At 36.1% G+C, this 27385-nt stretch overlaps 1 protein-coding gene and 1 long non-coding RNA gene across 5 annotated transcripts in view; one reads left to right on the forward strand and one right to left on the reverse strand.

The window, feature by feature from the left end:
- The first annotated feature begins 3146 nt into the window (after window positions 1–3146).
- LOC131191853 (uncharacterized) overlaps window positions 3147–27385 on the forward strand; it is a 58259-nt gene continuing 34020 nt past the window's right edge. For both annotated transcript variants that reach the window (XR_009153586.1, XR_009153587.1), the window contains exons 1-2: window positions 3147–3354; window positions 6074–6249. This is a non-coding gene — a long non-coding RNA (uncharacterized LOC131191853). The remainder of the gene's footprint in view (window positions 3355–6073; window positions 6250–27385) is intronic.
- PHACTR2 (phosphatase and actin regulator 2) overlaps window positions 3955–27385 on the reverse strand; it is a 64709-nt gene continuing 41278 nt past the window's right edge. The window contains exons 3-13 of one of the 3 annotated variants that reach the window (XM_058170363.1): window positions 25552–25632; window positions 24454–24609; window positions 20632–20892; window positions 17384–17927; window positions 15218–15417; window positions 13445–13601; window positions 12669–12724; window positions 10510–10571; window positions 9874–10011; window positions 8620–8696; window positions 3955–6243 (exon numbers count right to left, since the gene is read on the reverse strand). In XM_058170363.1, the coding sequence (XP_058026346.1) occupies window positions 6228–6243; window positions 8620–8696; window positions 9874–10011; window positions 10510–10571; window positions 12669–12724; window positions 13445–13601; window positions 15218–15417; window positions 17384–17927; window positions 20632–20892; window positions 24454–24609; window positions 25552–25632 (1748 nt within the window). In that variant the 3' untranslated portion in view covers window positions 3955–6227. The remainder of the gene's footprint in view (window positions 6244–8619; window positions 8697–9873; window positions 10012–10509; window positions 10572–12668; window positions 12725–13444; window positions 13602–15217; window positions 15418–17383; window positions 17928–20631; window positions 20893–24453; window positions 24610–25551; window positions 25633–27385) is intronic. The other 2 variants (XM_058170371.1, XM_058170378.1) reach the window with 2 other exon arrangements.

Below are 27385 nucleotides of genomic sequence, written 5' to 3' on the forward strand. Positions count from 1 at the left end.
AGTTGTCGCTCTTCGTTTCCGATCTCGTTGGTGCACAATCTAGCCATCTTGGAATATACCAATTGTTGTCGAAAAGGGTGGTAAGCAAATAAATTGGCCTGGCTACAATATCCAGCAGCTCTGAAAATATCGTCAAGAGAGAATGGAGTATACGAGTTTTTCTTTCCATGCAATAATAGTGTGTTCATGCCTGGAATAATGATCCCAACAAAACCGTAAGCCTCAACAATGCGCTCTCCCTTTTCCAGCGGAAGTATTGGTAGAAAAGGCCAACGGCTTAGAAAGGGCTAGAGCGGCATAGTTGATATCACAGATGTCTCTTTATTGCGGGGGGGAAACCCCTTTGTTATTCCGGAAGTTCCCATAAAGATGAGAGGCAGCGTTTCTTGCACGTGATCTTTTATAGATTACAGCTTGCCTGCTCTGAGTGATGTGTGTCACTATGTGAAAGGCTATTAAACCACTATAAATATTATAGTTTGTAATACTGAATTACAGAATAACAAGAGTTGCAAGGGATCTTGGAGGTCTTCTAGTCCAGGGGTCTCCAACCTTGGCAACTTTAAGCCTGGTGGACTTCAACTCCCAGAATTCCCCAGCCAGCAAAGCTGGCTTTGGAATTCTGGGAGTTGAAGAATAGAATAGAATAGAATAGAATAGAATAGAATAGAATAGAATAGAATAGAATTTTTTATTGGCCAAGTGTGATTGGACACACAAGGAATTTGTCTTGGTGCATATGCTCTCAGTGTACATAAAAGAAAAGATACGTTCATCAAGGTACAACATTTACAACACAAATGTTGATCAATATATCAATATAAATCATAAGGATTGCCAGCAACAAAGTTACAGTCATACAGTCATAAGTGGAAAGAGATTGGTGATGGGAATGATGAGAAGATTAATAGTAGTGCAGATTTAGTAAATAATTTGACAGTGTTGAGGGAATTATTTGTTTAGCAGAGTGATGGCCTTTGGGAAAAAACTGTTCTTGTGTCTTGTTGTTCTGGTGTGCAGTGCTCTATAGCATCGTTTTGAGGGTAGGAGTTGAAACAGTTTATGTCCAGGATGTGAGGGATCTGTAAATATTTTCACGGCCCTCTTCTTGATTTGTGTAGTATACACATCTTCAGTCCACCAGGCTTAAAGTTGCCAAGGTTGGAGACCCCTGTCTAACCTCCTCCTCAAGCAGGAGAGACTATACCATTCGGAACAAATTCCAAAGGTGCTTTTTTCAAGAGGCAACTGGACTTTCTGGTTTTTATTTGAAGACGTTTCGCTACTCATCCAAGAAGCTTCTTCGGTTGTAGCAAGATGCTTCCATTTCCCACCAGCCAGCCAGAGCTGAAGAAGCTGCTTGGATAAGGAGTGAAACGTCTTCAAAGAAAAAACAGAAAGTTCAGTTGCCTCTTGGAAAAAAGCACTTTTGGGAGAACCGTGACCTGGATGACAGAGAATCTCCATAGACTATCCGAACAAATGGCTGATAGTCTCTTCTTTAAAAACCTCCAGTGATGGAGCACCCACTACTTCTGATGACAAGCTATTCCACTGATCAATTGTTCTCATTGACAGGAAATTTCTACTTAATTCTAGATTGGGTCTCTCTTTGTAAAGCTTCTGTCTCTTACTTCTTGTCCCGCCCTCAGGTGCTTTGAAGGATAAGTCAATCTCTTTGTCTCTGTGACAGCCTCTCAAATTTTGGAAGATTGCTACTATGTCATACGGAGTCCTTTGTTAGACTAGTCATACCCAGTTCCTGTGACTCTTCAACCTATACTTTAGCCTCCTGTCCTCTATATTTATCTTTGTTGCTCTTTTCTGTATTCAGTTTCTAAGTCTCAACATATATATATTTTTATTGTGGTGACCAAAACTGGATGCAGTATTCCAAGTGTGGCCTTACCAGTGCAGCGTAAAGTGGTACTAACCCTTCACACAATCCTGATGCTGTCCCTCTGGGAGTGCAGCCTAGGACTGCATTGGCTTTTTAGGCAGCTATATCACATTGCTGTATTAAATGATTGTTCACTAGGACTCCTAGATCCCTCACAATTACTGCTGGTAAGCCAGGTATCACCTATTCTATACCTGTGCATTTGGCTTTGCTTGCCCAAGTATAAGATCTTATTTTTCTCATCACTGAATTGTATTTTGTTAGGTAGAGCCCAATGTTCAAGTCTTGTAAAGATCCTTCTGGATCTGGAGCCTATCTTCTAAAGTGTTGGGTATTTCCTCCAGAATGGTGTTGTCTGCAAATTTGATGAGTTCCCTTTCTATTCCTTCATTTAAATCGTTTATGAAGATATTCAAAACTTACTGGGCTGAAGACAGAGCCTTGTTTTCCACTGCATGCTTCCCTCCATGTAGATGTGATTCCAATGAGGACCACACATTGAGTGCCATTGGTCAGCCAGTTATGAATCCATCTGGTGGTGATGCTGTTTATTTCATATTTTTCTATCTTACCAAGAAGTAATCTGTGGTCTATCTTGTCAAATGCGTCACTGAAGTCAAATATATACAATGTCCACAAATTTTGCTGGCCCACTTGAATTTAGTTACTTTGTAAAAGAATGCGAAGGTTTGTGTGGTATGATCTGTTTTTGTTTTGTTTTTGAGTTTGTACTAAAGTTATCTTTACTATTTATTTTATTTTTTTAGTAAATTTTCATGTCACACATCTTGCCTTGATATGACTTACATGGTAGATATATGGTCTATGTGCAAAGAACTTCTAAAGTTAAAAATAACTTTAAAAAATTAAATTACAAGTTTGAATATTTACAGGAGCTTCTTGCTTTATAATATTAACATCAAATTAGGTTGCTTATATATATTTCTGCCTTTAAACCAGACAGGATCTCAGACTGTATCTGCTTTCAAACATTACAATGTAAAAGGATAAAATAAAAGCAATCAAAAAAGAAAGAGGGAAGGCACTAATTCTTAATTATTTATCTTTATATCACAACCAAAATTTGTTAAAATTGGATATTACAATTCAAAAAATTTTGAATACTCCTCCAATATTGCACAATATTCGAAGTTAAAATATACGGCTTGTCTGTGGATGGTGCTGTATAGCTATATTTTTGAAACTTGTAAAAAAATGGGGAATAACTCTTTCATTTGATTCCAGTAGGAGACACTATATTTACTTTTGGGTTGGACTGTAGAGTCCTTGGTGGTCTCTGATCTTGGAACAAGGAACAACTAGAGAGGACACATTAATACTATCAACAATATCTTCAACATAGTTGGCTAATGAAATATCTGCAAGCAAACTTCCAAACTCAGAGAGCACGAACAAATCTTTTCATTTGAGTTTGACTCCTAGAACTATTAAAGGTACCATATCTGAAACCATCTATACAATCTGCAAACATTTGGATAATCAGTAGATGACACCAGAAAGGCAAAAAAGATCTATACCATCAGTGGTTATCTGGATTTTTTCTGCCCAAATAAACTAGCCCTAGCTTAGACTATGTGGACACATCTATGGTTTTCTTGGCAACAGTGCAGAAAAAATATGTTCTTCAAGATTGTTTTATTTCTAACCTACAGCCTTGAAATTATCTGGAAGTTTTCATCCATGTAATCCTGATCCTCTTAACTTCCACACTCAAAAGAAAATCCGCCACATTGACCATCCTCAAAACTAACATAGATCATCTGGAAGCCCCTCCCCTAATTATCTTATTTTAATCTTCTTAAGCCTAGTTTGAATCTTCAGTTTCTTGTTATAAATAGTTCTGTTTGAAAGCCTCTGTTGTGTTAAATCAGTCACACTTAGGATGGTTTAAAAAATTTTTAGAGCATAATGCTGTATACATTTACATAGGCATATGGCTAGGCTCTCAGTAAACTCAGTAGATCTTATTTCTAAGTACACACATATAAAGTAATTCTGATAAATTTTTAATTTCTCAAAAGAAAGGAATAAAAATCATGACAGAGATCATTTATTGCTGAAAAAAATACATATCTTTTATCATTAGGAACTAAAGAGAACACATGGACAAAAATAAATGGTAGTATGTACAGACTTAAAAAAGGATAAATAATACAAATATATTGTAATACTGCAGTACATGCCCTTGGGTATTTCAGGTCCTTAAGCTTTACCGTGTACATTAAAAGGATAAATAAGTGCTAATATAAGACAATTTTTAGTGTAAACAATGTCATCGGCTTATAATAAGCCACCATATTTAGGACCAACATAATAAAGCACTCCACCTTTTACTGTTATACTAATTGAATATTCACAAATACAGTTACAAGGTAATATAAAATTAGACCAACCATTTGCTCCACATAACCACATACAACAAAGGCTGTAAGTTTAAAGCCCCTTTTGGTAGTTTTCTCATGGTCCTAGAGGAGGAGTTAATAAATGTCTACAGCAGCAAGTCCCTTTCCCATTAAAGCCTGCCATCAACTTGCTATGGCAAAGGACAAAACCTGAATCATTCCAAATGCTGCAAAACTGCAACACTGAATACTTTTAGTCAACGTAATTCAAATTCTAGGTTAATAAGAGTTGGGGGATGGGTGCTCCCTAACGCTGATAAGGAATTTTTCTGTCATATAATAGTGTTCTGCTTTGTCCGTTTGCTTCCTTACCATGGAGATGTTCAGTGCAACAGATTCTTTGGGGGACAGAAGAACTATTTCTTTTGGAGATCCCCATTATTCCTCTTCTGCACAATGGAAGGATAGATTGAACAAAAATAAATGTGGGCAAGGGTCCCATTTCCCAGGCTGACTGGTGTGATGTCAAAGAATCAAAGGAAAGAGAAAACAAAGCACCGTTATGCTAGGAATCCATCCATGTGCAGGTGGTGTGCTCAAACAGGGAAGACTTGTGTCTATAAGAGTTTTATTTGCAAATGCAGTAAAACTTCAGACTAATTGGATATGGTTCAGATTCAACAAAAACCCACTTGCCGTTGTACATACGTATATTGACATTTTTACTTGTGCATAAACTCCCATGTGCCTTTGAACAGCCATTTCAGTGTAAAGGACCCCCTCTTCTATCCCATTAGTTTGTTTCAACGAAGATTTACTGTAGTCCCAAACATAGCAATGTAATGCCAATTTATTTTATGTGATTTGTCAGCCCCTTTCCCATCCCCCCCGAAAACTCCTGTCATGACCTTTCCTATTCTGAGAGAAATAAATCCTGATTTCAATATAAATCATCCTCTTAATCTTACATTGTTCTTACTGATATTAAGGACCAATTAAATATAGCTCAACTATCAAAACAGGGGGAAAGTGTCCATGTGTGTTTCATCTTTGTTGACTTTTGAGTTTGGCTTGAAAATCTGATTATCGCTATTGTCCGATCAAGCAAGATTAAAGATTATCAGTTCTTTTCACAGCATTCTTATTGTCTCACATTTTTTTTATTTTCTAAACCTATTTTTCAATTGATTCATGATTACAGAGAACCCTTGGTGCCTCTGTTAAATTTATCAGATTAAAAAAAAGGGAATTTGTGTTGCAGTCCTAAATAATAAAGATACATATTAACCGTTTTAATGTTGTACAACTCATATAATCTAGTTGTACTCAAAACTGCAACCGCCAATGGACATTTTAGAGGTCATAATCATACAATCATAAACATAAATGTGAATTGCACTAATTACTGCCAAATTCACATATTACATCAAATTCCTGTACTATTTATGAGAAGTAGAATTGGCAATTCTCCAAAAAAGACATTCTGGAAGACAGAAAGAGAATTGTTCACATTCCTGGTTTTTCATGTTGCTGTAGTAATCCAGTCTCTTAATATAGTATAAGCTTACTTCCATGAAGAATTTTTTTTTTATTCTAAGTATATCAGTTGGCCCACAAATAATAGTTCAACTACGTCTGTTCCCATTCTATTTGAAAATGGATTGTGCTTCCTTCTTGTCAATAGTAATTTTCTGTTCACCCCAGTTAACTGTTGGTAAGGAAAAAAACAGTAATATTTTCTATTCAAAACAAAATAGTAAACATTCATATTACATGGCCTTTTTAATATTCTTTTCTGTATCTCTTCTAGCTGTCTCTTTGTTAAATATGAGGATCCACAACATAGAGTAACTTCAGGTTTTAAGGTGCTGCAGACATTCCAGTTGTGATGTACTCTGGCCTTCAAGATGGAGGACTTTCCTCAGGAAAGATAGTTGTGCTCAACAGCAGAGTATTTTCAACACTTAAGGACGATGAAACCTGAAGGTGAGAAATAAAATGTTTTGATTTTTTTTTCTCATCATCCTCAAGGTACAAGAAAGATCAGAACAATTGTAAAGTTCAAATATTCAAATTCCAAATGCTAAAACATCCACACAATACCCTTACCATACATACCACTTTCTTTATAAAATAGATTGAATCCATATTTCAAAAGCATATTCAAGTCTGACTAACATTGCTGTTAAATTTTTAAGTATCAATGAATATGAATTTACTTATTAGCTCATTGTGTGCTATGCTATCAGGAATAATATTTTAACAACCCCACAGATTAAAATGAGTTATTTTGAATGGTTTAGAAAGACAAAATGCTTCCAAACTAGCAATGAACTGAGATCCCATGGAGAAAAAAAAACCTTATTGATGGGAACCCTTTGTTTAGATACTGTTTCACATAACTGGATAATGCTGTTCAATTTAAGAACAGAATTTTGTCCTATTATTGTTATTATTTCATTTGATTCAGAGATGGGAGAACTAATATGATATAACAAAAGTCTTGCATGGCTGGATGCAGGTACAGGAACAAGGATTTTAGAAGCTTCTGATCATGTCTGAAGCCATTCATAGAAACACATCATTTGTGTCTCTATAAATTTATGGGTCATCATTGTAAGTTATTCTTGTCTATTTCCTGTTATCATGTCTGCAATAATTTGAAGCTGTAAGCACAGTTTTCATGGTGGGTGGTAGGGGTTTTGTCCGATACTGAAGCACTTTCCTTTTTTAAAAAATTTAATTGACTTTTTAAAAAAAATTCATAGTATTATTTAAAAACATTTTCATTAGGTTTTCATAAAATTCCCTGTGACAATTTTAACTTCTGAAAATATACTATTTGTATCGCCAGCGCATAAGTTTAGTTCACATTACGTAAGTAAAACTAAATGGCGCTATAGTGCGACCGCAAACAAAAGAGCCTCATCCCAGAATAGCTTGCGCATCTCCCCACACACCACCCAGTAGTAACAGACAAGCAGAGCTGGTAGCTGGCACCCCCTGCCCCCAAACCACAATGCGCGAGAGATATGCGCAGACGACGATATACAGCACATTACTGTGGAACTGGTGGGCGGTTAGAAAATGTTACTACTAACAGAGATAAAAAAGTGGGCGGTAGGTATAAAAAGGTCGACTACCCCTGATTTAAGACAATAAACTCTTTATAGCTTTTAAGATTCCATGCAACGCTGAATGCACAGTCTATATATGCACATATACCCACTGACGTGTACATACCCAAACTCCACTCCTAAACTGTGCTGAGGAAGATTAGTGTTTGAAAGTTCCTTTCCAGGACACTCTCTTTCCTAGCACAATTATACTCTTGTCAGTCTACCAATCAACCAAATGATGGACCACAAGATTATAAATCCACTAAAAAAGAAAGTAGAAGAGAATAGTCGTTTCTGCGATAGGAAGAACAGTAGTGTGAATGTAAGGGGATAGGCGATGAATTTGTGGAAAAAAGTTAACAGGCTCCCACAGTGGACTATAAAATGAAGATTGCATTATCTTGCTAAGATGCTGAATTCATAGGAATAAAATGCTTAACTTTTTGTTGCAGCTAAAAATTTCTGGAGAGTTCTGTTTCTCCCTAATCCAAATAAAAACCACAAAATCAGTATAAATAGCCAAATAATTGTTGATAAATTCCTAAGTTAATGTTTTTAAAATCTTGCTTTCATATGTCACAATAAAGTGGCAAACAAATCTGTTAGAAAACCCCTATATTTCTTAACAAAATTAGTTTTCTTGATCAATCAAAAAGTTGCTCAGCATTTATATTGTCAGACCAAAGGCAAAACCAGAATGTATTTTTAGCTATATCACTGCCAATTTTAAGGTATCAGCCTTTGGATATAAGATCAGTATTTTAAATGAAGGGTAGATGATATGCAAGTGAATCTTTGGATTCTCAGAAGTATATATCATTTTCTAGCCACCATTGGCAGCTCAGTTGGGGCTTATGAAGTCTCCACATTTTGTCAACTGCTAAAACTTCAGGAGGAGAAAATTATTCCGCACCTGGTAAGCTAACAGTCAGGGTGTTAATAAATGGTGTTTAGGGAGGGGCGGTAGAGCTTGTATATTAATCAACCTATTGAAATGTAGAAAATAAACTACTATTTCAAGTTTAAGAAGCAATCTATCATAAATTAGTGAGTTTTTATTTATTCTTATCTTCAATTAATGGTAAACTAATAATCCAATTTTTTTCCTTAATTTATAGAGAAAAATTAATTTATAGAGAAAAATTACCTCTTCAGCTCAATAAACAATAAATGTTCTGAAGAGTTCAAGAGCAACTTGAATGCTCTTCTTATGAATGCATTATGAATGGTTTCTTACCTTGTAAACTGTCTACTTTCTTCATGTACTTCCATCTCTGTGCTTTTGAATTCATTCAATTCTTTCCGTATTGCTGCCTGATGAAAGAAAACACAAATGTAAACTCAGATGGTCTTAAATGGAAATACATAAATATCTACAATGTAACGACGAAGTGGTCAATCTCAAAAACGTGTCAAAATAAATTTTGTGAGCCAAATTTCATAATCCCTAACCACTGGCTAAATTTCTAAGGGTTCATGGGAGCTAGTCAAAAGCTCTGAAGGACAATAGTTTGCATCCTTTTTAATACTTACTCTTGTGAGCTACCTTGCTTTTTCTGTTCTTATATCATGAAGTTTTATTTGTTTGTTCAATTTATATATGTGATTCTATATTTACTTTATATAGAATATTTTACTATGTGAAATTGGACAGTGTAGTGTTTCAACCTTAATTAAAAAGCAACACTCAAACTTATCCATAAAATATATTAAGAGAAACCTACTACTCAAAATAGAGAGAGGTCCCCAAAGTTACTCTGAGTTTCAAATCTATCAAACCATTGCTGAGGAATAATTCAGAGTTATTTCATATATCATTCTGGTAGAATTTCCTTTACACTTAACCTAGTCCTAAAATATCTGTCTATATCTCTCAAAAGAACAAACTGTTCCTAGAATTTCCGCATCTTCTACTCTAGAGAGCTATATAAAACACAAGACTGGAAACAATAAACAAAACACAAGATATATTGAAGGATAGTATTATTGGCATAAACCCAACAAGTGGTGGTTAAGTTAGTTAGAGATACTAGAATATTGCCATGTGCCTGAATTTTTATCATGTGACTGTGGAGTACAGTAAGGATACAACAGTTGTAACTTCGGGCCCAGGTTGTAAGTCCCTTCATTCAGCACCACTATGATTCTGAACAATTGCTGAATGAACAGTTGCCAAACAAAAGACTACCTATATTCCAACATTCCACAAATACTATGATATGAAAAATAATTACTGAGGCAAGGGAGCCAGATTTAATGCACTGTTCCTTTTGAACAGAACTGTACAATTTGTTTTAAAATACTTCTAGAACAATCACATTAAAAGAATTCATGTCTGGAGATGCATGAAATCTTAATTAATGGAGAATTATTTTGAGATAAGAAAGATGATGTATTTAAAATTTCAGCTCTCCAGCCATTCATTCATTCACTCACTTACTTACGTACTCACTCACTTATATTCAATTCATGCAAGATTTATGCCTCTTACCTTGTCTGCAGGTGTTAATCTTGCCCAGGGTTTATCAGCACGTCGATCATAATCTGGTGAATCTGTTACTTCCACATATTCATTAAATCGTAAGATTCTTCGTGCCTGAAGTTCAGCCACTGTTGGTCTCAAACTAAGCTGCAAAGAAGCAAATTTAATAAATTGTCTCCCAAAGAATCTGGAGGTTAGGGTTAACCTAATACATACACCATCAAAAACAGACAGGGCATAAAAAAAAGCGAAGGTAAAATTATGTTGATGAAGGAAATTCACTGATAAAGCATCATAGCTTGATGCTTCAAATTCACTTGATTTCGAGATAATCTTGCATTGGCACTACACATTGCACATACACTACACATGCTATATTTTTATTAGCTATTTTATATACATTTTATTTGCTCAGTGTTGAATGTTAAACATCTACTGTGTTTCCCTGAAAATAGGACCCTGTCTTATATTTTTTTGAACCCTGAAATGAGCGCTTGGCCTTATTGCCATGCGCTCAAAAACCCGACTGGGCTTATTATCAGGAGATGTCTTATTTTGGGGGAAACGGTATATTTTTTAGGTGTTTCTGAGATGAATAAAGAAAGAATGCAAAGGATGTTCTGTTAAACAAAACATTTAATGTACCTTTCGGCTGAGACTACGCTTCAATTCTCTTTTAGCTTCTTGTTCTTCTTCTTCATTTTTTTCTATTTACAAATGAAAGAAGAAACATAGGCATAGTTACGGCATGATAAATAGGTGACAGACTTGTTACAACGTAGGAAAATAATCATAATAATAATAATAATAATAATAATAATAATAATAATAATAATAATAATGATGATGATGATGATGATGATGATGATGTTTTAATTTGTATACCGCCCTTCTCCCGAAAGACTCAGGGCGGTGAACAGGCAGATAAAATACAAACATACACAATAATTAAAACAACCCTTAAAAAACTGATTTAAGCTTCCAAGGACTATATTGGTGAGAATATTTATATATTTGAGACCTAGAAAAAAATGCTCGTCCTATTTAAAAAGCAAGTGGAATGAATCGAGAAGTAACAGAATGAAGCAAACAAGCTGAGATTGGTTAGCCTATGCCACCATACCTGTGGCTTGTCTTCAACTTATGTTAACGCTTGATTATGCAAGAACTTTCCTGTCCATCACTACTCTAACAGTAGAAATATAATCACAGCTTCTGTTTTTACTTGCACTATCTCTGTGTATTTATATAATTACAGCAACCAGTACTGTTCAGAGAATGGTAATGCACAGACTTAGTGAAGATACCTAATCTTCCTCATTGATTGCCATTCAGGATAGTAAATCTCTTGCTATTCATCTAGAAAGCTGCTACCAGAGACAAGGTGGAGAACTTATGACATGTTCAGGTATCCTTAAACTGTGCCTGTGCATCTCAAGATTAATGAATCAAGAGCTAGGATCTCTCACTACATGTTAAGAGTTGAGCAGAACACCTCTCAATAGTGGCCCATCACTACATTTCTGTACATTAATTCCTATCCACTTTTAAGCATTTGTTGTTTGGCTGTTTTGGAACTTTGATACTAATTTTGGGTGGATGAATTAAATGTTACACCGCATCTGGTATATAGACGGTAGCAAATTATGCAATAGATATGCCAAATACTTAGTTTCAGTAAATCAGTAGTTCTAGCCTATCAACATGACATGCTGATAATATAGAAATGAAGCCGTTTGGACCAGATTACACTGTTGCTAAAATAACTTATTCATCCACAGTTGCCACTCACCAACTCAGTTTATATTGGCTACACTATTTATCACATCATGAAAATGCTGGAAGCAGATTGACTGAAGATGTGGTTAATACAGATTGAGTTAGGAAAATATGCCTGCAATTTCAGAGCTACTCTTTTGTGAGAAGAGCAAATGCTGGCATTTTATGCCAAGTGTCTGTTTGATCTACTTGGGTTGGGAGGATCTCCATCAGCCTACATCTGCTTTTGACATTCAGGTTTGTGCCCTAATATAATTCAGGAAATTAAACCTGAACATTCCACCATATCCTGTGGGGATTTATATATCTGGGTAACAATGCATGTTTGCTAAGGAAACAAAAAACCTAAAATAAACAAAGCTCTACTCTTCTGGAATGCCACAGAAATTATTCTATCCGATAGCTGTTTAAACAATGATAATCCTTATTCTCATCTGGCACAAAGAACTACATTATGTTTCTAGAAAGCCAGTTTTGGCAAGGATAGCAAACTTACTGCCCTAAGACTCCATACTTGCAATTTGCTAAATAAACAATGTCTGTACACTGTAAAAAGTTAAACATATTTACATATTTAAAGTAGTTATAAAACGTATAGTTAAACATATTTAATATATTTACTGTGTAATGCATGATCAGGATGCTCAGTTCAAACTACTGGGCATGATAGCATAAACTGATTCATAATTTAGCACTCGATAGTAAGATTTTTAGATCTAATGTTCATGTTAGGATCTGTATTTCCCAAATGTTATTGTCCCCCTGCTTACTGTCTGAGGGACATTCCAATTCAGCCTTGGCATCAAATGGCAAGGCACACTTCTGCAGAAGTGCTTATGTTTCTATGAATTCAGCTGCAAATTGTAAATTCACTCTTTTCCAATATATACGGTTTAATATTCTGGCTATATTTAGCAAAGAACTTGCAGAATTCTTCATGTTCATAAAACCAGGAAGTGTCATCACTGTCAAAATATAAACATTATTGGCACTGCAGAATTAGATGCATTGTTTTAAAGGCTTACGTTTCAGGATGTTTCTTTGTTCTAGTTCTTCAGAGGTGGGCCTTTGACTAAGCCTTCTGCAAAAAGGAAGACACACATATTTTCTCCCAGTAACAACAGCTTCTTATGAAGGCGTAACTTTAGAAAGAATCACTGCCAAAACAATTTCTCAAATACCAATTACCAAATACTATGACTTTACATATTACTTTTAATGCTGAGCATTAATTTGGATTTGCAAATTACCATTTAGTGTTACTGAACTAGATGAGTGTATAGAAATCACATAAATTAAACATATCATGAATGTTGTAACTGCACTTGCTTATGAATATATACCATGGTACTATCTACAAAATGTGATTTGTATTTTTGGAACTATCTACTTGAAATAAAAGAAATAATCAAAAATGCTATTTGGATGATGTTACCGGGTGGGGGAGAAGTATACTGCATATCAGCTTTAAAATATCTGTTCTTTCAAGAGAAAATTATCTTGGATTCATGGCAAGTAGCATAACTGTTGTATCAAAAGAACCTGTGAATTGTTTAATTGAGCAAAATTTGCCTGCAATCATTTATTTATTTATTTATTTTGCAATGGTGAGTGGGGGCTTAGGTATTCGGTTTAGCTTGAATAGAACAAGTGTGTGAAAACCTGAGACTGAACTGCAGGATTATTAATTATCACAATGGTCATTTATTTATTTCATATCACCTATTCAAAAAGCTGAAAAACAGTTTTTCCTATGCCTGAAGCCTCTTTATTATTCTCTCTTTTTTCTCCCAACCAGTACCTCACTAGTTTTGTGCCAATCTGATGCCTCAGTTCCTGTCTCTCCTCTTCAGATGTTCTCTGCAAGATGTTTTTATCTTCCAGTTCTTTTTTGGATGGTCTGTTGCCAAGTTTGATTGCGAGAGTATCCCTACGATGTATTTTACTTGCTAAAGAGCCTGGATAGAAAATGAATTTTTTAAAATTAATTAATGTTCACACTTCAGCATGTCAAGATGCAGCCACAATTTGGATATTCAATACATGAATTTAAAAAACCTCTTTCTAGCTTTTTGTCCCTTTTTGCGGGGAAATTTTAGTTCATATCAAAATCACTTTTCCTTTATAATATATTAATGTCTTAGAACTCATCCACCAACTAAGGTAGAATGAGAACATTCAATCCTCCCCCCCAAAAAATGCTTTTGAAATAATTTGATAGGAATATTCTCTTAGTAAACTGAGGATAACAGAATGGAGAAGGTAGTCTTTAAGTCAATGTTGACTCCTGGAAACTGCCTGGATAAGGCCCTGCAGTTTTTCTTGGCAACATTTCAGAAGTGGTTTGCTATTAGCTGCTTTCCTGGGCTGAGAGATAGTCCAAGGTCACCCACCTAGTTTTGTGCCTAAGACAGGACAAGAATTCATGGCTTTCCAGTTTTTAGGCTGAGTTTCTACAATTAGAAGCAGACGTGAACCTCACTAGCTAGATTAGGGGTGTCAAACCCAAGGCCTGCAGGCCACAACTGGCCCATGGGATTGACCTGGAAATAGCAACGGACCGGCCCATGGTGCCTCTGGCAGCCAAAATGGGGTGTTGGAGTCACATGCGGCCCCAGAACCCCATTTTAACTGGCAGGGTGCTGCAGGAGGCCATCCAGGCCCAAAATGAGCTCCCCACTAGCCCCATTTTGGCTGGCAGAATGCTGCAGGAGGCATCCAGCCAGTCTCCCCCACCACTCCGGCCAGCACACAGAGAACTACAATGCTGATCCAGCCCTTGAAGAAATCCAGTTTGACACCCCTGAACTAGATTATAAGGAGAAGGGAACAGCTTTATCTCTCAGCTCAACATAAATTACTATTTACTTTAATACATAAATATTAAACTTTAAAATTAAGGTATTAATATACATTTCTTTTATCTTTGCTCTCATATAAATAAGTTGCTGTGATTAACGTGGCTAGAAGTGTAAGAATGTCCTTTGAATAAAGGAGTTTCTTACATTCCTAATTACATTAATCACCATAGTCAAAGGCAATGGCTTTACTAGCCCTACATGGAGATGCCACTCATTAAATTAAAACCTTTTATGTGCACATCTAAAATATGAAAGTGTAGCATTTGTGGGATAATCACAGTGTGAGTGAAACCAATTTTCAGCCTTTGACGCTAAGTGATTCCATCTTCGTAGATGGAGATTCCAAAGGAGGGAAGCAGAATATATACAAAACACATGTCAAATAATAAGGCTTGCAAATATGCATTGTGCCCCAAGAAATACATCCAATATATGAACTCATGAGTTCACATATTTCCCAATTTGCTTATTCAGGACAACAGCAAGAACTTGGATCAAACTCTCCAATAGGGACATTCCAACTGTAGAACAAATATATAGCATCTGTTGCCAATGCAATGAGAAGTCACTTTCCAATGAAGGCAACAAGTCACCCAGTAACCTCCATTTTAGAAACTTTTCTAGATGTTTTGGTTCAGAAGTAAAACAAATTGCACACCATGCATTATTTCTTCATTTAAAATGGCAAATAGTTGCTTATCAAGTCCTCTTACTTTCACCGCTTGCATCTTCATCATCATCTTCATCATCATCTGTATAAAGTATAGGCCCATCTGAATCCGAGTCACTGGTTTGATTATTTTTGCTGTTTCCAATTTCTGGATTTTCTTCAGAAGTTTCAGAAAGTTCATCTGTCAGAAGAGGACTAGTTTGCTCAGGGATTTCTTTTTCCTGATGTTCTTTGATAGCAGAACTATTAGTAAAACAAATAAGAAGACCAATCATATATAACCATACTATGATATAGTATAATATAACCATACAGGAAAAATACATAAGATAATAATTTACGATTTGTAATTTAACATAAATCAAACTACATGACTCTTGTGAAATAATCAGTTCTAAAGACTTAAAACTAAGCTCCCCACAAACTCAACACATTTCAAATTTTCCCATACTCTGGCATATCAATATGATTGTTACTAGTTTTAAGAATTTTACTTTAAACCCAGTGCTTCAAATTAAAAGCTTAAATTTTTAAGAATCAATCTTCCATTTATGAACAGAAGGCAAATTTCTAACTCTCACAATCACATGGATGAATTAAGAAAATAAAAATGTTCATAAATCAGTCATATATAATATTAAGCATATGTCTGACCAGCTTTAAGCTCATAAAAAGCAACATTCCTCCATCTGGTGGTTTTCAGGTGGCCCATTTCATTCTTGATGCTAGTCAGTATGGCCTTTGACCATACTTGCTAAGAATCTTGGGAGTTGTAGTATAATACATCTGGAGAATACTTGATTAGGAAAGGCTGATGAAAATCATTCCTGAAATTTTAAAGTAATTTGTAATCAGAAGTACTGCCAAGAGCAGATGGGCTACAGAAAAGTTAATTCCAACTGCTGCCACTTTATAGTGGCATTGCAATTTTCATACTTTTTTTTTTCATTGTGGCCCCTTAGCAATAGTACTATCGGTAGTACTTAGATTTATATACCACTTCATAGTGCTTTACAGCACTCTATAAGTGCTTTACAGAGTCAGCATATTGCCCCCTATAATCTGGGTCCTCACTTTACCGACCTCAGAAGGATGGAAGGCTAGGTCAACTTTAATCTGGTCAGGATGTTTTGTTGAATTGTTCACTGGCCTATATAATTTTATTATCTTCCATCAATTCTTACAGACTACTAAGGTGCTCATTTGAAATATTCAACAAGATATACAGTAGATAGACATACTGTAAACTGTATCTTAAAAAATGCACAATCTTTTTCCGGTTTATGTTATCAGCCAGCACAATCCCTTTTCTCTGTTTTACATCCTACTCACTACAACTTTCTTTCTTCATAATCTTTATCCATTCTCCCTTAGGTAAATATTTCCCCTCGTATGGAACATCCTTGATGCTGGTCTTAGATGGACAATATTTGAGATATAAGTAATTCTGAGTATTACAATTTGTGTTTTCTAAATGCAGACTACATTTGGATTTTTCTAAATTGAATTAATTTACTTTGCACACAGGCAACCAAGTATATTCACAGAGGTATAGGAGAAAAGCAGGGGGCAACATATAAACAAATGAAGAGCTTTTAATAGGCATAATAACCCTGCCACTGGAACAGAAATGTACTTTCTAAACTGGTTCTGTAAATGACCAGGGAAGGGCTGAAATTTCTAAACTGGTTCTGTAAATGATCAGGGAGGGGTTGAACTCATTTTAATTCTTCCTTTGATGCCTCAAAAATAGGCTTATTTATTCCCATTAGCTTTCTTTTCAACCTGCTACCTTACATTCATAAATGCAATGCTCAGATGGATTCCACTTAGCACCTGCCTTTTTAATAGTTGCTGAGAGTGCCATTTCAGCACAGATTTCGAGAGCTATTCTTTCAAAATTTCTAAGGAAGCATCTCCAAAAGGGCTGTAAATTTGAAACTGTAACTTTAAAAACAAATTTGTAGATTTAAATGGAATCAAATCAGTCCAACGAAGCCATTTTATTTTATTTTTTATTCCCTTGGCTTCTTGGAAGTATGAAAATAGAATTCAAAGTGTTAATTGAATTATATTTACTCATATCTTCCTATTTCAATACATGTTCAAATTCAAAGTCAAGGTATACAAAAGCCTACCTGAATTGCTCCACCATCTTCCCAAATGGTACCCCAGAATTACAGAACTAGCTGAAAACATGTAGTCTTACCATTCTGTGTCTTCTCCCCCAATCTCCGGGCTATGCTCTAAGACTGCACTGCTTGAAGTGCTTTCACTGTCTGCTTCAGTTTTTATATGAAGATCGCTTATGTGTGTGCCAGGAACAGATGGGCCTGCTTCAATACTAACTGGCACATGTTCTGTGCCTGAAAAGCCAGCGGGCTCACAGCCTGGAGACAAAGTTGGGATGGTTGGAGGAAGAGGAGCTGGAACAGCAGGAGGAGGGGGAGGAACAGTCATAGTGCTGTTCTGGGTTGTGTCTCCAGCTTCAGGGATAATATGGAGAGATTCTTCTGATTTAAAGAGTTCCACTTTGGTCTTCGAGTTCTCCGCTGTCGTGCTGGAGGCAGAAGTAATGTCCCCATCAGATGGTGTTCGTGTCGTCACCTGTTTCACCTGTTTCTTCTTATCCCTGGGAGTCCCTGTGCTGCTTTTGCTTGTTGTTGGTTCTTTAGAAGGTTTAGAGCGAGATGATGTGGAAGAAGGAGATGATGATTTGGAAGCATGTCCTTTCTTTAAATTAGAGGAAATAGCTGAAACGAGAGGGCATACCTTTTTGTTGTAACAGAAGGTTTGCATTAACCTACCTTGTATTCCTAGGAAACCTTTCATCCTCAATACAGTGGTACCTTGGTACTCATCATTAATTGGTTCTGGGAGGTGCTATGAGTACCAAAAACGAGTACCAAACAAATTTTTCCCCATAAGGAATAATGTAGTGAATCACAAGGCAGCCGACAATGACTAGTTCTAGCTTACCTGTTGAGTACCAAACAAACGATGAGTACTGGGACAAAATTTTCACATCAAAATGTGTTGGGTACCAAATTCAATGAGTTTCAAAACAGTTGAGTACCAAGGTACCACTGTAATGGAAAGCCTGAAGGTAAATAAATGGTACTTATACCACTAATGTAGAAGTATTATAAATAATTACCTATTAGCATATGTAAGTAATACAATAGCAATGCTCTTCTCCACTACTTACTCTGGAATATGATTTGTCTTCTAGACTAAAGCATAGATGATGAGCTTTAGGCACTGCTGGGCCATCAGGATTCTTAATTACTTAGCATTACAATAAGTTTTAAACTATAAACATAAAGAAATTAATATAGCAAGGGCATGTTCTCTCAACAAAAATTGGGGGGGGGGAAGGATTGTGAAGCTTTGGTGTACATTATGACCTGGTGACATTAAAATTCAAGATACCTTTTAAAATGTAAAGAGTCTATTGATTTGGGTTGTTGCTTGAATACAGTAAAAGGACCAAGCATTTTTTTTTTAATGACCTGCAACAACTCTATGCACAAGCAAAAAACATCAGCAAAGAACAACATGGTTGCTTTTGCTGAGCTTGCATTTGGCAGGCAGGCTGGAAAAATAAAGCATGCCAAATCTGTTATTTGTTCTTGCTAAATAAGTGGAATGTCAATGACTACAGAAGAATTGGCAAAGAGTGTTTTTTTTAAATATCTGAATAATAAAGTAATCTATTAGGCAATATGTGCTAATTCAAAGGAATGTGAAAGAGGTATGTTTCTGCTCTTTAATCTAATTCAGTAGAAGATCTCTATCTGTTTTCTTGGTTGATGGACTGGAGATAATTTTTTGATTACAGATTCTAATTTAAACTTATTTTTCAGATGTGAGCGCAGAGCTGTGTACCCACTGTCTCCTAAAGGGACTGATTTTAATGTTTTCGAAATCATGTCATTTTCTGCCATTAGGGTACATCCCATTTATGGGTCTGAGATGAAAAACAAGGGAGCAGCAATGGGTCTCGCATTCTCATTGTTTCTTCTAGTGAGTACAACTGAAACTTATTGTTCTGTTGGGACCTAACTAACTTAAAATGCTCTGGGGAATCTTTTTCTAGGATAAGCTTAAAAACAAAGTATGTTTTCCATTTTGAATATATATACATACTAATCATGAGCTTCTTATTGAAATCTGGGACTTTTTATCACCAAACTAAGCGTTTTCTCAACCTGATTATTCCTAAGGCATTTTTGAAAGTAAGATTAATAAATATTTGTGGTAGAATCAAAAGTACAGAAACAATAAAAGAAAACCATATCATTTTTTATTATCTTCTAACTCGCATATTTTCAAATCTATTTATAAAATTCATTGGAGTCTAAATTGTATTTGATAGAAATAATTATAGTTTGGCCATATAGGCCAAATGAGGAACAAACTGCAAACTAAATATGTGAAGGATGAGTTAATAACTTGAATGGAAGGATAAGACAGAGAAAGCCTTGGATGTGTAGAGCTCAAGAAGAGCGAAATGAAAATTATTAATCAATGCTAGAAGAAGGATGGTTTGCAAAATACACATGAATAATAAATAATAATAAATCAGCTTACTGTTTTTTAAATCCTGTTTCTGTACCTACCAAAAGCCCAGGTTTGAGACCTGAGCATTGCCTGATAGGTAATGAGCTCCCGTCCTCACCCTAACTCCTGCCAACCCAGCGGCTCAAAAGCATGCAAATGTGAGTAAATAAATAGGTACTATTTCAGTGGGAAGGTAACAGTACTCCATGATGTCATGCTGGCCATATGAACGTGGAAACATCTTTGGACAGCGCTATCTCAAAGGCCTCTGAAACGGAAATGAGCACCTCCCCCCTGTAGTCGGCAATGATTAGCGGAATACAATCCATAGGGACTCCTCTCCTATATAGAACAACATCCCAGAACTGTCTTTCTACTAAGCTATTGTATCTTCAGATAGGTCTTGCTGATCAAGAGGGATGGAAATAAATAGTATTCTTACAAGCATTTTTAGGTTAAAAGAACTTAATACAGTAACCACCAAATAAGCTCTTGCATCTGGCTACTGTACAGGAAGCCCCAAGTTATCCACCTACACATTATGGAGACAGTGAATAAGACAACAGATTTAATAATAATCATTCACAGCCAACTAATGTTATACGCTTGGTTTTTTGGTTGTTGTTTTTTTAAATGCAGCTGTAGCTTTTGTTCAGCTTTGCACAAATTATCTGGGAAATATTGCTTCCTATTAGACTTTAATGCTGAACACTGGATTTTGTGAGCCAAGGTGAGCTGAAAAACCATAGACAAGGACAATTAATAAACCTAAATCCAATTTGGATAACACAAATTCCAATTTATTAATAACTATCCACAGGGAGAATATGGACTTTGCAACATTTAAAGCAAGCAATAAAGCAGCACGGATTCAAAGCCACATGTGATACTTACCAGCTTCTCGAGTCCCACTGCGGCTTGTTGGCTTGGCAGGTGGGGCAGAGGCCTGCTTGGAAGGAGACTTGCCCTTTTTTTTAGCATGTGGCACTTCAGTAGTTTTATGGCTAGTTGTAGAAGCAGCAGCAGCAGCGTTTTTTGGAGGAATGGCTGCTTTTTTAGCTTTAGGCTTAGGTTTAGGAGGAGGTGGTGGTAGAGGAGGAGGAAGAGGAGAAACAGACACGGCTGATGTTTCAAGGCCTTTAGGAAGAGGCTTATCTACAAATAAGAAAATGAACACAAGCAACTGACAAACGGACAACAAGGATAAACTAGTTCAGGGGTCTCCAACCTTGGCAACTTTAAGACTTGTGGACTTCAACTCCCAGAATTCATCAGCCAGCAAAGTTGGCTGAGGAATTCTGGGAGTTGAAGTCCACAAGTCTTAAAGTTGCCAAGGTTGGAGACCCCTGAACTAGACAAAGAAACAGATTTCTTCCTGCTGCTCTGCTTTCTTGAGAGTAAGGACTGCTTTTGTTTTAAAAAAAGAAGGATCACCAGCAGTGGTGGGTTTCAAATTTTTTTGCTATGGTTCTGTGGGTGTAGCATGGATTGGTGGGCGTGACAGGGGAAGGATACTGTAAAATCCCCATTTCCTCCAATCAGCTGGGACTTGGGAGGCAGAGAATAGATGGGGGCGGGGCCAGTCAGAATTGTTACTACCGGTTCTCCAAACTACTCAAAATTTCTGCTACCGGTTCTCCAGAACTGGTCAGAACCTGCTGAAACCCACCTCTGGTCACTAAACTATGCTTCACCATCTAGTGCAGATTTCAACAGAACGTTCAGAATGGCTCCCAAAATGCAGAATCAAAAAGTTTTTTTAAAAAAACCCAAAAATAATCCTTCCTTCAATGAAGGGAGATCAAATCTGCTAACAGTTTGGGGCAGTAGCCACTATTTTAAAAGATGTTTTCTAAGCTATCCTAACTCAATTTCCCAAGATTTGGTCACCAACCTGCGAAAGATGAGCAGCATTCTCATTAAAAACAATTAGTAGATGAAGACAAGCAGTGTGTTAAGTACACATGGTAGGAAACATCAATTTTGCCCTAATGGCTTTCAGCAAAATAGCTCCATTTATTGGAAGGGAAAGATCATTTACAAGAAGTCCTTGACTTACAACAGTTCACTTAGTCACTGTTCAAAGATATATCGGCACTGAAAAAAGTGACTTATGACCGTTTTTCACACTTATGACCGCTGTAACAGCCCCATGGTCATGAGATCAAAATTCAGATGCTTGAGAACTGACCCACATTTATGACGGTTGCAGTATCCTGATGTCATGTGATCACCTTTTGCAACTTTCTGACAAGCAAAGTCAATGGGGAAGCCAGATTCACTTAACAATTAGAGTTACTAATTTAACAGCTGCAATGATTCATTGAATAAATGTGGCAAGAAAAGTCATAAAATGGGGCAAAACTCACTTAACAAATTTCTCACTTAGCAGCATAAATTTTGAGCTCAATTGTGGTCATACATTGAGGACTACCTGTATAATATAACATTTTTAAACAAATTCCTAGCCAAGGAAAGATTAAGACAATTATCACTATGATAGCTTTCATTTATATTTACAATATTATTTGATTCTACTATGGATAATTTATAGATATATAACTATATCTTTCTAAAAATATGTTTGGAAAAGCTGATCAGATTTATAAATAAAGATCAAGGACAAATTTCTTAATTGAGTGTACCATCAATAAACATTTACCTAAAATAACCGACAAATGAAAATTTGTCAGCATTTCTTATTCTGGTTCAAGAAAATAGCTTCCTTTTTTTTTTTTTTTGTTTACATTTATACCCCGCCCTTCTCCGAAGACTCAGGGCGGCTTACAGTGTATAAGGCAATTTTCCTTTTGTTGATTGTCATTAAGACTACTACTCAAACATAGAAAGCATTCTTAAGCATTTATTGTATAAGCTTCAGAAGGATTGTTTCTAGAGCTGTTTAGATGTAAAAGCTTTCCCTTGAAATCTTTTTTCCTGTACCAGCCTACTGAGCTCTAATCATCTATGCTCTTAACATAATTAGAACTACTAATTGGGGGATGGGGTGTTTAATGAATTTCAGAGCAATAGCACTGAGGAAATTCATGTCATCTGTCTGACATCATCAAGCAAATGTGCAAATTATAACATGATATCATTATGGGGGAAAAAATGAAGAAAATTGCAGCAGAAATTTGAAAGAAAATGAGAATTTAGAGTAGCTAAATTTGTTCTGTTTTAGTCTTTTTCAATGCATAATCTGGCATTTTGTTATGTATAAAGCTTTCCTGATATCAATATAGATCAGGGCTGTCAACACCCAGCCTGCGGGCCGAATACGTCACATGCTGACCATGCCCACGCCTGATTTAGCAAAGGGGAAAAAAGTCCAGATATGTCATGTGACATCGCTGTGACAACATGACTTTGACACCCCTGGTATAGATTGATGTCCATGAGCAGAACTGTAGCCATGTTTTAATGTCCAACTTTGTCAGAGTGAAAACATTAGAAGTATACACTTTAAAAAATTAAAATGAGCAAAGCAGCATATTAACCTGCATTAATATTGGCTAAAATAGGAAAAGGTTTCTCTTTTCATGGATACAATTCCTCTTGTAACAGATCACCTAACTCTACAGCAACTAGCAGCAAATCCCATAGGAAATATGTGTGCTTCTATGTACAAGGGTATTTTCACACGGCCTAAGAAAAGCTAGGATAAGACTAGCAGCTTTGTTAAGGATTATTTTATTCCATGTTAACTTCCCCAATATACAGCAATTGCTTATTAAGATTCTGAGCTTAGCCTTCTTTCATTTGAGCTCTGTCTTCAAATCAATCACATTGACATGGATAAGGAGTGATAACTCATAAATGACACATTAGTGAGTACATGCATTAATCAACTAATGTAAGAATGGAAAAAGAGCAGAAATTCCTTAAATAAATCAAATCTCTTTATCCCCACCCCATCCCTCTCCAGCTACTGTTTTCAAAAAATAGCAGCGAAGGTTATTAGGTTTTTTTAAAAAAAAGTATTATTGCTATCCAGATTTCTTATTTTTATCCTCCTATTTTATCCCAAATAATCTTGTGTGAAACTGTATGCTAACTTGATAGATAGAAACTGCTCACCCCTGAACTTCACAGCTGAGTAAGACTTCAGACTTGGTTTGAACTATATCCCATAGATTCTTGTGGTGTAACACCCAAAGTTCCGTGTAGTACTGTAGGACCAAATTCCCAAACCTTTCCAGTTTTGCGGATCAACAGAGGGAGGGGGGCAGGGGACAGTTCTGTGCATGCGGCTGGCAAGTGCACACGCAGCTCCATTTACACGCACCTGCCACTCATGCAAATGGAGCACATGGGCATGCACTCGCCCGCTGCTCACGCAAGTGGGGATGCACTTGAGCACAGGTGCACTTGCCCGCTGTTTCTGCAACCCAATTGCTGTTTTCTCATGGCACACTGGGCTGTGGCCCAGATGTTGGGGACCCTTGCTGTAGGACAATCAGAAATCTGCTTTTGTTCTAAGACCTAGCACCTTTCCACCCATTCCAATAGCGAACTCAAGTTTAGTTTATGTGTTACTAAAAATGTCTGCCTCTGAACAGAAATTAAGTTTTCTTACTGCTGTCTCTTCTCCACTGAAATACATATTATCCTTTGTAGCTATAAACAGGTCTGTTTTCATTCTTCATAATATACACTGGGTGATTGTTATTTTTAAATGGGCATATACATTCTGATACATTGCATTTAAAATACCTTTTTTATCCTCTTTTTTCTCGTCAGAAACAGCTGCCTTTGCTGATAATGAACCATTGTCTTCTACAGTTTTTACATTTTCTTCCTGTATGGCTTCTTCTGTAATTACTATCGTGTGACCATTAGAGATTTCATAATTCACTGTGGCATCCACATCTGAAACAAAAACAAGAATATTGGCTGAAGGCATTTCCTTCATTATATGCAACTAACTTGTCTTTATTTTCATAACGGTGCTGATATCTGGGATAGTATTGTTCAATGCATAGCAGCCTGATTAAAGCCAGTTTTGCCATGCATTTCTACATATCTTCTTGCATACTTAAGTTGTGTTGTGGTACTAGAATAGAGGACTCACCTCTACATTGGGGAGAATTTTAAGAAACCTTTCACAAAGTATCCTTCCTCCTCCCTCCCTGATATTTTTACTCCAAAACAGCTCTGGGTAATGGGTGACCATTCACAATTGTCTCCCATGATCAGTGAGGTTAAAGACATTTCATAGAAAGACTAACTGATAGGGATAAGAAGATTAAAAACCTGACCAAGAGCCTGAATATAAGGTAGAAGTGGGAGTTCAATCTATTTCTCTACAAACCCTAAACAGTTCTCTCTTTTACAAAATCGCTCAAAACCAATTCTCTCACTCCATTTTCTACAAGCCAAAAGGCACTCACCCAAGCCACTCACTCATCTTTTTCTTTTCTCTGTCCCATATGAAATCCTACTGACTTCCCATATTAGGTTGTTTTCTGTTGCTCCCCAAAGTCCCTAATTTATCATAAAGCAGCTTTCTCTCTTTCTCCCTTCCTTTGTCTTTCAGAGATGTTCCACTCTCTACTTTACTAGCTTTGCAAGACAATCTGAGCACTTCTGAGGAGAAAAGAAAAGAGGTGGCCAAAGTTCCTGGAGTTAAAGTCACCGTTTTTTCAGTTTTATTTTTCAATCTAACCCTATGAGAGATATGTGACAATCTTATTGTCAGTCTTCTTAACTACAAACTTTGTTAATGAACTACCGGTATATACATTGTAAAGCAATAGGAATAACATTTGTCATTAGATATAAGGTCTAGTAATCTACATTAATTGCGATCACCTTGCTCATTTATATCCTTTAGGACACCCCTTCTTATTAGCTCCTCTCTGCTCTGCCTTGTTGATATCTTTCTTTCCAGCACTTTAAAAAAAATAGAGAAATTAAGACATTATTCAGTATAAAATAAACCAAGACAACCAAAAAAATTAAGTAAAAATAATTTTGGCTTCCATATTTATTATTTAGCAGTATTAGAATGAGGACTAGGATCTAATTGCAAGCAAGTGTTTGAAGGAAGAGTGAATAGGTCAAAAGGAAGGAGAATAACAGGAAGCAGTTGATGAATTGCTGAAAAAGAGAAAATTGAGGAGTTTAAATAACAAAAATCAATGTATAGAGCAGTACATGAAAAGTACGGGTATGTATGTAATTACCTAATAAGGTATGTTGGTCAGAAGATAGTGCTATGGAAAAGTAGTAAGTAAGCATATGTACATTATTAGATTTATACATTCATTCTCTGTTCAAGTACAGAAGCTGCATTAATTATGTTTTCATTTGTGCTGAATACAAGTATTTCTGTCTTAAAATAGAAGTTAAATGAAATTTTAAAAACAATAGACTTCTGAAAACTAAAACATCATTTACAGCCTCATGGTTCAGGAAAGTCTCTTGTACAGATTCCCTTAGCTAGTCTATTCTCTATCACTTGTATATATCACAACAAATAGGCAAGATGATGTTGGCTCAGTCATGATTCATAGTCTCAAGATTTAGTTTCAGCCAAGTTTTGTACCAGGGAATTTTTCCTCTTATGCTTCGATGGACTAAATCAGGGGCCCCCATCCCCTCAGTCTGTGGACCAGTTCCAGCCTGCAGACTTTTGGAAACTGGGCCACACAAGTGGCAGGCAAGTGCATAAAGTTTCATTTGCACATGCGCAGGGTTAGGTTGCGTGCGTAAAACCATCCTTTCCATCCCCTCCTCTGCTGTGGCTGATGGTCCATGGAGCCAAAAAGATTCACTAAATTATAGGTTCACTAAATTATAATTTACTGCACTAAATTATAAACAATGTGATCTCTGCTTTCAATGCCTATATTTCATGGTGATATATACACTGCAAATTATGATGCAAACATCATATACAAATAAAGCACAGCAATGTCCAATTCCTCCCTTCTAATCCCTTAAAATTTTGCCTCAGTTCATTATATAAGACTAACATTCCAAGTGAATTTAAATTTTTACTATTATCACTGATTTCTCAGATACTGCTTATGCATAGACCACCCTTCTAAATTCATCCTTCTAAATCTGCCTCTCGAGGGAGAAAGACAACTTTAAGAAGGTTAAGAAGTATAAGATATAAACAAACAAATAATAAATAAATAAAATTCTAAGCCAGTCATGGAATGCTTCTCTTTCTAAAATCCTATCTGCATTCCACTTCTGTACTTCAAAAAGCTTTGCAATTATTAATTCTCCTTTCTGTGTTTTGTTTTACTTCAGAAAGAAGCAACTAACTTTTGAGATGTTTCTCATGTTATCCAAAAATATGTTTTTGTGCATCCCATAAGTAGGAAAAATTATCTAGGCAAAAGGGGTCAAACCATTTTTTAAAATCCAGAGCAGAGAGATAAAATTCAGAAGAAGCTCAGAAAGATGCTCCCCTGATTCACTGAATATAAAAAATGGAAGGAAGTATAGAAGAATCAGACTTGCAAGATTCTGTTATTATAGCCAATCTCAATAAATCTAATGTTCCTGAATTGATTTCCTGGTCTGTTCTACCTAGCAGGATTGACATGCTATAATTATAACTCCAAGAGAATTTCTCCAAACTCATCCAAGGTTTGGTGATATGTATACCACATTTTAATAATCTTGTTTT

The sequence above is a fragment of the Ahaetulla prasina genome, chromosome 1 (genome assembly GCF_028640845.1).
Source record: "Ahaetulla prasina isolate Xishuangbanna chromosome 1, ASM2864084v1, whole genome shotgun sequence".
In the NCBI taxonomy this organism is placed as follows: domain Eukaryota; kingdom Metazoa; phylum Chordata; class Lepidosauria; order Squamata; family Colubridae; genus Ahaetulla; species Ahaetulla prasina.